Genomic DNA, 14,297 nt, shown 5'->3' on the forward strand with positions numbered 1-14,297 from the left:
GTCTACTGAGGTGGGTAATCTGGTAATACATCATAAATGCGTGTGTGTTTATGTCGAATTGCCGTAAAGCAATTTGTGTTTCGCGCTCGTTCTCGTTCTCGCTTTCGCTTCTCACGAGACTTCCAATTTCTATCTTGCCGGGACGGTAGTGAACAAGTTGCAAGGTTGGTTTTCCGCCTGGGAACGCTGGGGGGAGCGGGGAAAGTCACCAATATCACCAGAACAGGTTGTTTAACCATCCAAATGATTTCTAGACAGTTTTATTAAGTTAAAAAAGCTACCAAGTTCTCCTTTAACTGATCTTGATGAAACTTCCGCAGTGTGTTCGTTGTAAGAGGTCGATCACATGGATGTGACTATTGTGAGTCAAAGTTATAGCGCCACCAACTGGCAGCAGAAAGTGTGTCACTTTCAAAATGCTTTTGACAAAAGTGGGGGGGTTATTTTTACCAACAGTTACAAAAATCCGTACGTATATTGGTCTTATTGAGCTGGACAACTTTCTAATTTACAGTCATTAGCTCTGACCAACAGGAAGTCAGATATTTTGGTTTGAATGTGGATTTCTTTGCAAAATCAGCCTCTGAATTTTTACATACTCCTCTTAAGTGGTTAATTTTATTCCCACCAAACTTTTTCAACATGATGAAAATACATTAAAAATGCTAAATTGTGAATGGATAATACATATCTCAAACGGTTTTGCTATGGCGAGGGAAGTAATGTCAAAAATGGAAACACTAAAAGCCTCATATCTTCTAAAAATTTTATTATACACCATTTATTTCTATATGAAATTATACAAATATCAGAACTAAACCCATTTTATTTTTTTTATTTTTCAATTTAATAATTGTTTAAGTTTAAAAACAGCCAGAATGTTTTTTTAGTCCAAAAAAATAAATAAATCATGTCATTCATCGTGCTATACTGCCCTCTTGTGTTCAAAATCAGGTAGGCCTATTGTATCTATATAAAAATATACTAGGTATGTGATGGTGAGAATATTTTACCATCGGTTAATCAACGGGTTAATCAACGTTAATCAATGTTGTGGAATATTTTGAGTGTATTGTAAAATCAGAATAAGGTAAGACAAGTAATATTTTCTGTCTTATATATATATATATATATATATATATATATATATATATATATATATATATATATATATAGCTGCGAGCAGCGATGAAGGGCCAAAGCCGGCGGCAAGATGTGATTTGGTTACCAAGAAGGTAACTAAAGGCATCGGGGTTGTGGTGCCATCGGCTTGGGCCCGTAATCGCTGCTCGCAGCTATATTTTTTTTTTTTTTCATATTTTTTTTATTTTTTACGTTTGACACACATGCAATAAGTACAGACGCACAGTGGGAGAACACAAAGCTTTTGACTGTTTATTATAATATATAGCATAAATTGCCTCACAAGTATTAGTATCTCTACAAATAAGTTGTTGAGAAGACATCGCTGCGCAAGAGGATTATGCTGTAAGAAATGTGATTCTTTATTGGAATCTTGGAAGAATAAACAGTGATGAAAGAACAATATGGATTTCGAGTGTGAATACAAGACAAGAAGTTGTGGAATAAATAAAAGACATTCACATGTCCCGTAGAGTGTCTGTCAAATGCCAGCTCGCCCTGTTGCTCCGTCAGCACCTTTGTGAAGTACTTTATAATTTTGGTGAAAAATAAATGTAGCGAAGTTGAATGGTTTATTTTTATTCAACTCAAGTAAAAGTACCACAATTTAGTTATACTATTGAATACTATACAATTATACTAGCCTACTATTAAAATTGTAAAAAATATTTACTCAAGTAGCTACTGTAATGAAAGTATTTGTAATTAGTTACTTTCCACCACTGCTGGTATGCAGCTTCTGACCTCTGGACAGGACCTTAACTGCAGTGGCATATCAATACGTTGAGTTGTAGTAGCAGTACTACTAGCCCTGCGCAGGTTTAGATCGTTGCTGCAGGACAAGCACGTATTGGTCCGGACGGACAGTGGCATACATCAACCACCAGGGCGATTTATGCTCACGTCACATGTTGCAACTCACTTGTCTTCTCCTTCCAGACTAGCTCAATCGTGCAGCCGAAACGCTCTTACGACAGCTCAAGCTCAGGAGAATGTAGACTCCATCCCCTGGTGGTCCAGCTGATCTGGAGTCGATTTGGGGATGCACAGGTAGACCTGTTTGCTTCTCCGGAATCCTCCCATTGCCAGCTTTTTTACTCCCTGACTGAGGGGACCCTTGGCACGGATGCGCAGGGACACAGCTGGCCCCGGGACGCAAGTATGCATTTCCCCGAGTAAGCCTGCTTGCAAAGGCACTGTGCAAGGTCAGGGAGGAACGAGGAGCAGGTCTTGATGCTTGCGTCATACTGGCCCACCTGGACCTGATGCTCCTTGCGACAACAGCTCCCTGGCGGATTGCCCTAAGGAAAGACATTCTTTCTCAAGGACAGGGCACCATATGATGCCCGCGTCCAGATCTCTGGAACCTCCATGTGTGACTTCTGGACGGGACGTGGCTTACCACTGGCAGTGGTAGCCACTATCACTCAATCCAGAGCCACCATAGGCAAGCTTATGCCTTGAAGTACAGTCTGTTTGTTGATAGGTGTTCATCCCATCAGGAAGACCCCATAAAAGCCTGATCAGCTCTGTGCTTTCCTTCCTGCAGGTTGGAGCGAAGGCTTCCTCCACCTTGAAAGTGTGTGTTGCTGCTATTGCAGCCTATCATGATGCAGTGGAAGGTAGGTCTTTGGGAAAGCATAACCTGTTCATCAGGTTCCTGAGAGTCCTCCTCGGCCACGCCTCATCCCCTTGTGGGACCTCTATGTACTTACAGCTTTAGAAGGCGCCCTTTGAGCCACTAGAGTAAGTCGAGCTTAAGTTGATCCTGTCCCTCAAGACAGCGCTCCTGAACACACTCACACCCATAGAGAGGGTGGGGGACCTGCAGGCATTTTTGAGACCCCGGCCTGGACATGACCAAAGTTCCCACCACTTCTTTTCAGGACCAGGTGGTGAACTTGCAAGCACTACCCCTGGAGGAGGTAGACCCAGCCCTCATGTTGCTGTGTTTCCTTCATGCCCTACGTGGACCACACGCAGAGCCTTAGGAGCTCTCAGCAGCTCTTTGTCTGCTTTTTACTAGTGGACTAGTTAAACCATGAATGCACTTGCATAGCATTTTGTGATTTTCAGTCAAATAGAAGACAATTTTTCCCAGTCAGACATTTCATCATTGAAAATTTCTTTAAAATAGTGTTAAAATATTCTCATGACTCTCATTCTTGTGAACCCAATATTGTGTATCGTCACACCCCTTAATATCCCAACAACAAAATATCCCAAAACAGCTAGTGAAAATGGTGAGTAGCTAGTGACTTTGGAAAAACCAATAGCCATAGTAGCTGGTGAGCAAAACAGTTTATGTCAAGCCCTGGACAGATAGACAGACAGATGATAGACAGACAGACAGACAGACAGACAGAAAGAGAGAGAGATAGAGAGAGAGAGAGAGAGAGAGAGAGAGAGAGAGAGAGACAGAGAGAGAGAGACATATATATATATATATATATATATATATATATATATATATATATATATATATATATATATATATATACATATACACTGTATATATATACATGCTTGCAATCTAAATATGAACCACGTGGTGGTGCTATAACAAAATATATAAACAAGCTGACAGTGAGAGTGAAGGGGTGAGAGAGGACGTCCGTTATTCAGTACTTTTGGTCAAATGCATTTTATCCCTTCCCAGCCCAGAAGCGAACACGCTGTATTATCAATGGTTCATGTAGTCTATGTATTTGCAATACCACTGACACAGACATAAAGTACGTTAGATATAGGTGTTTTAATGCATATAATAATGAAATAATAGGATACAGTAGGCCTACATTATTACTTTTACTGTATGCCACATTTGCTAATTTGGTTTATCCGAGTCTATACTACAGCATACACCAATCAACTTTTTATGACTGTTTTGACTTTGATTCTATGCTGGATTTTCCATGCGTTGTCCCACGATATAGCCTACACATAGCATATTTAACAAAGAGTATTTCCTTCCTTATAACCTTACTATGACAATGACTAAAGGTCAACATTTCCAATTTCCGATTAGCCTACTACAACCAACGTTAATTTCAACTGAACAAGTTTCTCAAAAGTGATCAACATTTCCAATTTCCGATTGCTACTACAACCAGCGTTAATTTCAAGTTTCTCAAAAGTGAAACGTCCTTGCCTAAAAACACATTTCCCAGAAAGCTTGCGTCATGACGGCACCGAGGGGCGGGGCTTGTTGTCGTAGCGGCACTTGCGTTAGGAGAGTAAAATGTGTGTTTGACAGGAATCTGAACGAGAGGAGGGGGCGGCGGTACACGAGTGGAAATCCGCACCTTCAAGAGATCGCCATCACTTCCCCCCCCCCAGTCAATCTCCAGTCGCGTGCAGTCCGTTAACCGTGGGGAAGCGAATGCGGTGAATTATTTGGAGGCTCAGCAACAGGGCACACAGAGTACAGGATGCCGCTGACTCTATCAACCCCGCGCGCGGGGAGCTCCCGCGACTAGCGCCGCGCAAAGTATCCAAAAGGAGAATGCGAATGGTTAGAGATGACAGGATTCAATTAATATGGAAACGATGTAACTTCACCGCCGCATTGCATATAGCTAGGGGAAACAGGTTAGAAAGTAGTAGATAGCTAAATAGGGCGCATTTTGCCGTCATACATGCAAACTTACTCATCATCAAGCTCAACTAGCCTGTAGTTGGCTGCAACAAAAGGAACAGCTGCTCATCAGTGTCTTCAGATACCAAAGAAGACAGAAGAATTAAAGATGTTACGGAGGAGGCTCAACCGATTGGTATGTAACTATGGCATGCCAGTGCCGTGCACTTACATGTTACTTTAAACGAAGCTAACGAAGATGTGATCGAGTCTGTAACCAATGATCAATCTGAGTCTGACAACAGGGCGCATGTTAATGGGATATCTTAAATGGTGCATAAGTGGAGCGTTTATTTAAAAACTAGGGAGCCACCCTGCTTAAAGCGCTGGTCTGGCTAGCCTCAAAGAGTTTCTCAACACCACCAAAGCAGTAATTACTTGAGGTATGCAGTCAACTTCCTGGTAACATGGACCAGCTGTTGCTAAGTGAGTCGTGCCACGCACATTAGCGATTCAAAACATGAGTTTATGGGGTTTAGCAGCCGTCATTTTTTGATTTATTTGTGAAGCTGACGGTTGTTTCAAAGGCTTTTGAAACCTAGGGTTAGGACAGTCATCTTACTAGGTTTGAGAGACTGACGACGCCTCTGCCTTGGTGAAGATAATCGCTTTAGGCAGCGCGTTTAAATGTGTCCTGCCAAATATTTTTTTTTAAGTTGAGCTGCATTCCTGATAGTATTAATCAAATAATACTGCTCAGTCTTGCAAGCTAAGCCCTTTACGTGTTGTACTTGAATCCAATAATTAATTTCCTAATGCCCTTCATTGCTGTCGCAACCTTTTAGATGGGAACTTTATTTGGACACGTGATGCAGTAATTCTGCTCTTACCACATAATTGCAGAGCATCAGGGCAGTGCTGGAGGAGCTCTTGAAGTTTAATGCTGGGTTTAAGATGAAGCCTTTTTAGTTGCTGTTTTAGGCTGTGGTGGGAGTTTTTGTAGTCAAATTCCTCTCTTTTTGTGCTTCAATTATTGTTGTAACTTGTAATTAGTCTTACAAATTAATTCGCTGTGCACTCCATATCCTTAAAGTCACCATGAAATCAAAATGGACAATTCTTGTTTTTTTAATAAATTATCTGTGCACATTATTATTTTGTTAAAATTAATGTACCTTCGTAAACTTTAATCAAACCAACTTCTCTTCTTTTTCTATAATGACATGTTTGCTTGCACAAGTGTGAGACAACCTGTCACTCACATGACATCACAGCAATAGCAGACCACATGATCCAATCAAATCCTTATGGTCAAAATCAAGTCCCACCCTACATTTTGTCCTTTTTGAGAAGGCGTTTCGCTCAGGTATACATCACAATAGGGAAGAAAAGACTATCAAAACTTCTGTTTCCGACTTTAAAGGGGCCACCCAAAACTAAAAATGTATTCACTCACCTTCATGTACAAACCAGTATGACTTTATTTCTTCTGTGGAACACAAATAGATATAGCCTGAGTTGTTATTTCATTATATGAAGATAAAAAAAAAAAAATACAGTGAAAGTTTCCATGGAAGAAATAAATGTATCTAGGTTTGGAACAACATTAAGATGATTGCAGTTTTCATTTTGGGTGCACTGTCCCTTTAATATGGTTGTGTGAGAACCAATTTATTGTAATGTTTTAATTGTATGAAATGTAAATTCTCAGTTGGGGTAATTTCTGGGTCAGTGTGAACAAACCACATCCTCGCTTACTTAGGCCCTGTTTCCACCAAAGCGTTTTTTTTTTTCACGTGGCTGGCATATTTTTCCAATTGATTTCAATGGGATGTTTTCTGATTGTTTAGATTATCAGGAAATTTTAATTCTAAAGTGAACTAATCCTTTAAGCAACCAGCTTCAAGAAGCACATTCACATGGATCTTTGGTTGGTACTAGGGCTGCACGTTTTCAAGTTTTTCATTAACCGTTAACCGAGGCCCTTAGCGGTTAATACTCGGTTAACCATGTGCGCGCCGCAACCCCGAGATAGGCAAAATTTGCGGGTGGGACATGTCCCCACCACTATTTTCTAAGGTCGATATTGTCACCACTTTTGAAACATCTCGCGGCATGAATACCAATACAAATAAACAAAACATCTTCAGTTAACTAGCAGAGCATTCATTTCGTTCGTTCGTTTTTTTTTTTTTTTTTTAAGGCGATCTAGCGCTGAAATGTTTTGTTTTTTAAATCAAGTGATCAAAGTGCTCGTTGCCGCTGCGATCGAGAAGGGGCTTGTAAAACGTGCTGAGGTATTATTAATTCGTGGCCACAACAATTCACCTGATACTGATAAATATTCACCAATTCACAAAAAAAAAGGAATAAAAAGCTGTAGTCGGCCTTCACTGAAGAGCTATCTTCACAGGGACGAAAAACAGTTTAATAATTATTATTAATTCGTGGCCACGAAATAATTCACCTGAATATTCACCAATTCACAAAATATAGGTCTTTAGCATTCACTAATTAATAGTATCAAACTGTTTTTGGCCACGTTAAATCAAAATGAGGGAGGGAAATAGTTCAACGTGTCCACGATTTATTAAAACGAGGGAACAAATAAGTCGTCGTAACAACTAATTATTTAGATCAGTGGACAGGGCGCATAAGAACAAACAGTGAGAGAGCCCCGGCCGCGCGCGCGCGCACTCTCACCGCCTTCAAACAACACGAGCGCTGTATTGCTCTCTCTCCCTCGCGCATATCAACACAGTAAAAGGTCGGAAGACCGATTGTGTTTTATAGATTAGTAGTTTGTTCATATAAAGTGTTTGATTAGCAAGTACATGTTTAGGAAATGCATAATACAAATTGTATGGGTTAATGTAACGGTAAACGGACTCTGCGGGTAAAACTGTTGTGATGAAACTGCGCATGCGCGGGGTAAAACTGCTGGTGTAAAGCTGTGGCTCTGCGGCTCTGCAGACAGATATTATTGTGCTGCGATCAGTGGCGCGGATACTGACTGACTATTTGTTTCTGGCTCGCGCACAGCCTTCATTCTCGGACGCGCGCTTTCTTTGCCCGCTTCATATTAGAAAACTGGTCTAGCGGTCTCTGGCGGTGCAAAAATGTATTACAACTAAATTCAATGCACACCATTGACGCCACTTAACCGAGCAAAATGTTTCACTCGGTTACGCAATTTTTAACGGTTAATCGGTTAATCGGTTAACCATGGACACCCCTTGGTACAAATTTTCTTTAGCGTCCCACCACAAGCAATTCAAGCATTGTGCATATAAGACAGTGTGTCAAATTAAAAATATTCAACATTTTAATCTCTTAAGACCTCTTTATTATTTTTTTTACCCCTCTATCTGATTTTTGATTCAAGCAAACCCAAAACCAGCCTTATTATTCACGGGTCCTTTAAGACCAGTTAGTTGACTAGTCGTTTTTGAAAATTTTGCACATCCCTACTGGTCAGTAACATAGCTCTGGTGGCACTGACACAAGGTTTTTCTTTTATGATGAGCTTCTTCACTATCTTGTCTCTTTTTATAGTGTAACTCTCCAATAACTTGTTGGTGCCGTTAGGCAAAATCGTGCTGCTGGCACAGTGTGAGCGCTATAGATACCAGCAGTAATAGACCAATATAATGATAGCATGCTCTGATATTCCCACAAGTTTTGTAATATTTCTCAAGTCAGCATATTTTCTGGCCCTGCTATAGTGTTTGCTTGAGTATCTTTTTGTATGGCTCATAAATAACGTTTGCGTGGCCACCATGCCTGTAGTTGACAGTGTTGTTATTGCAGTTTTTCAGTAGTTTTCCATGTTATCAGGGAAGGATGCCTTTTAATTTACTGGGAATCAAATGTTGCATTAACTGTATGGGTGGGAATCTTCTAACTCTGCTTTATTGGCAAAGTCATTAAAAACAGTGTTAGGAGGGTGGTGTTGCGACCTGTTTTGGGAATATCCTGTTGGTTGTAGTTCTCTGACAGGAATGCTAAATCTTGGTGCTTTTGATGTTTTCTTCATGTTTTCTGTTGTGGCTTGGCTGGTGGTCTGGAGGAAATGCGATAGCATTCAAGTTCGAATCTCTTTTGCAAAGATGTGAATACAGTATGAACACATTCAGACAATTGCATTGTTCACATGTACTGGTGCATTTTTGGCAGCCAGTTTACTAGGGCTGCAAAATAATGGTTAAACTGATAAACGATTATTTTCCTCAAATTATAATTGTGATTAATAATTTCTCAAATTCTGATTTGAATTCTTGCCCTTTCACTTGAGCACAAATCAGGAGAACTCGTACGCAGTGTTTATCTGGTTTCCTGATTCATTATATTTAGATACGTCAACACACTCTTCATTATGAAAACTAGTAAAACCTAAAGAAGCTTCCCTCAAAAGCTAAACCGGTGAAATTCCTAATATTAATTTGAGTAATTGCAAATGAAGTTAACTTTTTTTCTATTACAACAACAAAAAAGGCTTTGTACTGTAGTACAGAGCTTGCAAAACTGCATTTATTCAGCAACCACAATCGCAAACAATATTAGTATAGATTCATGTTTGAATTTATTACAGTTCATCACTGAGGCTATTTGCTTGCAGATTTATCCACAGCAAGCAGCCTTGTGAGGGAACACAGACTGGCTGTATTACACTTTAATTGGAGCAGAATACCGCAATGGAGATTGCAGGATGTGCGACTTCAAGAATGGGTATTGTAGTTGATTCGAATGGACCAGGCACCACAGTTTGAAACTAACGTGATTTTTGGATTAATTGCAAACTTGAACCAACATAAAGCGAAAGTTTATCATTTGCATGTGATTTAGGTCCTGTCAGTTTAAACATTCAGCTGATTTTAAACCATTCGAGCGCAAGAAGATGTGAAAGACAAGTCATTAGGACCTCGCGCTCTGTTTTCTGTGCGTACACAGACAGCACGCAAACACCTAATTCTGTTCTCTTCCGTGTCTATTTTTGCTTGATGCAAAATTAGCCTATGTCTTGGTGAGTATCCTCATAAATGCAGTCGCTAATGGCTTAAATGAATGTAAACAATTGAAAACGTATGCGTATCATTATATTGGATCCGTGCATTCGATCTTAGTGACAGCAGCCTAATATTCCTGTTGCTGTCTGTGTCATTAACCTTAATCAAACAACAAAATACAAAGACAAAATCACTTTTGTAGCTTTAACAAAGATTAATTATATTTAATTGATATAGCCTAGTGAAGACTATGCAGTGTTATTTTACATTTGATTATTGCATTTCTTTACCTTACTGTTAGACTTACCTGAAAAACATTTGTATCTTTGATCTATTGTATTTACCTATGATTGCAATTTGTTTATTATTTTCTTTGCAGATTCTCTCCCCTACAATATCACCCCAATCATTCTAGAATTAATAATTCTTTCCAAATAGAGCTATTCAAGTCATCTGGTGAAACTGTTTTCATATCACAATATATATTGCAGAAAAACAAAATATCACAATGACATTTTTTTTTCCAGCCCTAGTTCACCAGATGACTTAGCTATATTTGGAAGAGTTATTCTAGAATGAGTGCATGGGGTGATTTTGTTGGAGAGTTCAAAATCAATCAATTTGATGTTCACTTTGCATTTAGTCTTTACAAGAACTAACACAAACTTTTTCAGTTACCATAATTCCCACATTCCCACATTTTCTGACCAATTTAGTGTAAAATAATAATAATTGTAATAATTATATTATTATTATTATAATATACTAAACAAAATAAGAAATATAATATTGTAACTGTTGTACTGTATAAGAAATCAAGTATTTAATGAAAATAGATCAGAGGGAAACGTCTTGGAATGCTGCTTGCTGGAACCTCATGAAAATATACCCCTTTTAATTTTATTTTTAATCCCCTTCAAATTCTTGGATTTCCCCCCCAAATTTTTATATTTAATAAAAATAATTTAATATTATATTGTGTAATATTGCACATGCAATATTGTGAAACTGTAAAATTACCTCATTTTCAAATGTTAAGCCACCAAGCTTTTATTTTGATGGGTTACCAGCAAATGTATGCTCTGCCGGTTTCAGAGTAAAACTCTGCACTTTGCATTCATGCAGTTCATTCGTGGTTCACTGAAGCGCTGAATCGTGTGTGTGGTGTAGCAGTGCTATTCTGGAGCTGATAGCGCATGTACTATTTAAAGAAATAGCAATCTGCCTGTTTTGAAAATCGCACTAAACCATATCGCGATATTAATTTTATTTCGATATATTGTGCAGCTGCAGCACTAGCTTGATACTAATGCAAGATAGCAGAAATTACAATGAACAAACAGAGTTATTTGTTTCAGTTAGACTTAAGAGTTGACACATCTACTGTACGTCAGGCCCTGTCTGACCGGATTTCTTTATGTTGTCCTGTCACTCTCTCGGAGCATTTGCTCAGGTCCTTTCTCTTCAGTAGTTAAAGGTGAAGTCAGAGAGCTTCCTTTGGTGCGTATGATGCTCTCTTAGGAAAGACTTTGCCTCTTTGAAGCAAACCCCTGAGGAGATCTGAAGATGGAGCTGTACGGATGTTATTAACCGTAGCTTGTCCAAAGAACACCACAAATGTTTGATGTGTTGAAGGTCCCTTTTCTCTTCTCGCTGTAGTTTTTCACCATCTGCAGTCATTTAATCATTTTTGCAATATTGTGAAACATCTGTGAGATGTTTTTGTCTTCTCTTTATTCTATCTTTTTCATTTTATTGGGCTTTTTTGTTTTGCTATGAATATGCAGGGGCAACAGGAAACAACATAAAGTGTGTGTGGGAGAATGTGAGCTACAGGGAAATAACCTGAACCTGGTGACTTGTACTTTCAATTGGCGGCATGTTTTTTCCAATTATTCTTTTTTGCAAAATTGTAGCTCTGTTTTCTTCTAGATTAAAGTTGTGATGAAATGGAAGTAGCAACAGATATTTTCTACCGGTATGTGACGTACATGCAAGTGAAATGGATTATTGAAAAAGAAAAAAAATGAGTGGTGAGGTTTTAGCAAACAAAATTACTGGAGAATTTGTTGTCATTGGAAGATCAAGTTACGAGATTTGGTTACACTTTAGTTTAGGGTCCAATTCCCACTATTACTAGTTGCTTATTAGTAAGTATGCACCGATACCAGTATAGGTATTGGGTCCGATACTGCGCTTGTGTACTTTCACTCATTAAAATGAGTAAACAGAGAGTGGAATGGATATATCAGAGAAGGATGTCTATGAAGGAAACGTATCAAATGAATAGAATGTTAAACAAATATTTACGCCTATATTGCTGCTATGTCCGAGCTGATAAGCGGAACATGGAGTGGATTGAGCGCACATGGCACATCCCTTTTTCACACACATCGCTGGAAAGTTTGCACTGTAGTTCAGTCAGATATGGCAATAGCAAAGAGAGTAAAATGAGGAGCATATTAACATTAACTGACACTAAAGAGAGAGAGAGAGCACTTCTGTTGCATACACTTGATTGCTGATAGCCGCTTTCCGACCAAGTAGTTACAGGAACTTAGTTCTAGGAACTGTCCACTTCTAAACAGTTCTAAGAACTACTCTCCCCCAAACTTGGTTTTGCTGTTTGCGTTCGAACTGGCCAAGTGGCCATAGGAACTGGTAGGAGGGGTAAGGGAGTGACGCAAGCATGGTGACTTTTATTTTGACGGCGCGACGGACCTTTATTTTGGCGGCGCTGAGAACGCCAGAGCAAACAATGCTCGCATTCTCTGTGTTTATTAGTTAGCGATCTGTCTATCAATACTGTTTAACACATTATTAGATAGAACTGTTATAGAAAGTAGACAGTATATGAAAAAAGGTTATTAGTCTATGCCGTGTGGTTGATGTCCAGTGTTGCTAGCTGGGCAGAAATACATAATCCTGTTTGGCTTGGTCCCCTCAAAGTTGCGTTGGATTTTCTCTTCAGCATAAAGGTTTAGAGACCCATCTATCACTGTTTTCCATGTTTGTATAGTTAGTTTATGGAGTAAATATATAGGCTATAATCTGTGTGTTTACATTCTAGCTGTTTTAAAAATGGCGGGTGCTGGTGTTCCGCGTGCGTTCGGCCAATCAGCGTACACTAACGTCACGGGTAGTTCCTATAGTACTGGTTTAGACCCTACTCTGAAGTAGGACCTAAATTAGTTCCTACAAATGGAGTTCCTAGAACTAAAATCGCTCCTAGTTCCTGCGGTGCGAACACGCCGACATCCGGGTACTTTAGCCAGTAGTTCTAGGAACTGTAAAAAGGTTCCTCCGGTCGGAAAGCGGCTGATCGTTCACTCAGCACACGTGTCATTTGAATTAAAACAAAATCATATGTGCAAGTAAAAACATGAACTGTTACGTGATTTAATGCATAACAAGTGGTTCCCTACATCACATGACGTTTTCAAGAAGTTTTCTGTGTGCGAACATCCAAAGTGCGCGTGCAGAAAGCTGCTTCTCAGACAGCGCACGAATATCCTATTAAATCTAGTTCTCTTTCATGTCTTCTTGCGCTTGAACGGACAAATTTACATAAAATTGTCAAATGTGTCCTTGTGAAAAATAATCGGTTATGTCTTAAATGAACATAAACAGTTGAAAGAAAAACGCGTGTGTAACAGTATGTTGGATACGTGCTGCTCTTAAAGTAACAGCAGCCTAATAAACCCACTGCTGTCTTTTGCCGAAACGATTTATCTATTACACACATTCACAAAAAATAAATAAGTTGAATTTTCGTTTCATTTCACTTAAAAACCAACCAGTTTTTAATACTGGCACAAGTCCCAAAGAATTCTGGGATACTGAAAGCTTGCATGTATATCATGTGCACAATGTGCTGATGTGCTGTCTAGATTTTTTCCTCTGTATAAAGCCAGGCAATGTAGAGTACCTTCAAATTTAGGGTCGTCACATCACGTCTTAATTTGAACCCATTTTGAACCCATCAAGAGCTTTTAGTTTGCCTTGTGATTGGCTGTCTTGTCTGTGTTTTGTCCGAGTAGCCGGGCATATTGTCACGCAAGGACCGCTCAGCCCTGCTCTACTCCTGCCTCCACTGTGGTGTGTCCTAGCTGCTAATCAGTCGTGCCGTCTGGCTGTGTCTACAAAGGATGTTTTTTGGGTGTCTGGGTGGTATCATAAACACAAGTCGCCAGCCTCAGGGAACCTGGTGTGCAGGTTTGTTGGAAAGCAGTTGCTGTCAGGCGGCTCACCCAACACTCATGCATGCGTGTGCACACGCTCTGTGAGGCAATGCGGCTCTGTGTGTGAAGTGTCAAATGCCCATCTTGACGAGGTGTTACCGTAATCCCAGTTGATTGTCTCGAATGAATGTAAATGAGTGGAAAATCAGATGTGTGCTCGTTGTCAATCTCTGCATAATGTTTTGCAGTTAGGGTTGGGAACCGGTTCTATTTTAGAACCAGTTCCAAATTTCTTAGAAATGTGGATTCAATAGGATATGTGCATTTTTATTCTGTATATTGATTCCTTTGTGTGCATTTTAATGTGACTTTAAACCATTCAAGCACAAG

General features: G+C 39.5%; 1 protein-coding gene across 3 annotated transcripts in view; it reads left to right on the forward strand.

Moving 5' to 3' along the window:
* Positions 1-4,333: 4,333 nt before the first annotated feature.
* atp11c (ATPase phospholipid transporting 11C (ATP11C blood group)) overlaps positions 4,334-14,297 on the forward strand; it is a 58,915-nt gene continuing 48,951 nt past the window's right edge. The window contains exon 1 of one of the 3 annotated variants that reach the window (XM_081382917.1): positions 4,334-4,916. In XM_081382917.1, the coding sequence (XP_081239043.1) occupies positions 4,890-4,916 (27 nt within the window). In that variant the 5' untranslated portion in view covers positions 4,334-4,889. The remainder of the gene's footprint in view (positions 4,917-14,297) is intronic. The other 2 variants (XM_081382916.1, XM_081382918.1) reach the window with 2 other exon arrangements.

This window comes from Scardinius erythrophthalmus (assembly GCF_964197995.2).
Source record: "Scardinius erythrophthalmus genome assembly, chromosome: 13".
NCBI lineage: Eukaryota > Metazoa > Chordata > Actinopteri > Cypriniformes > Leuciscidae > Scardinius > Scardinius erythrophthalmus.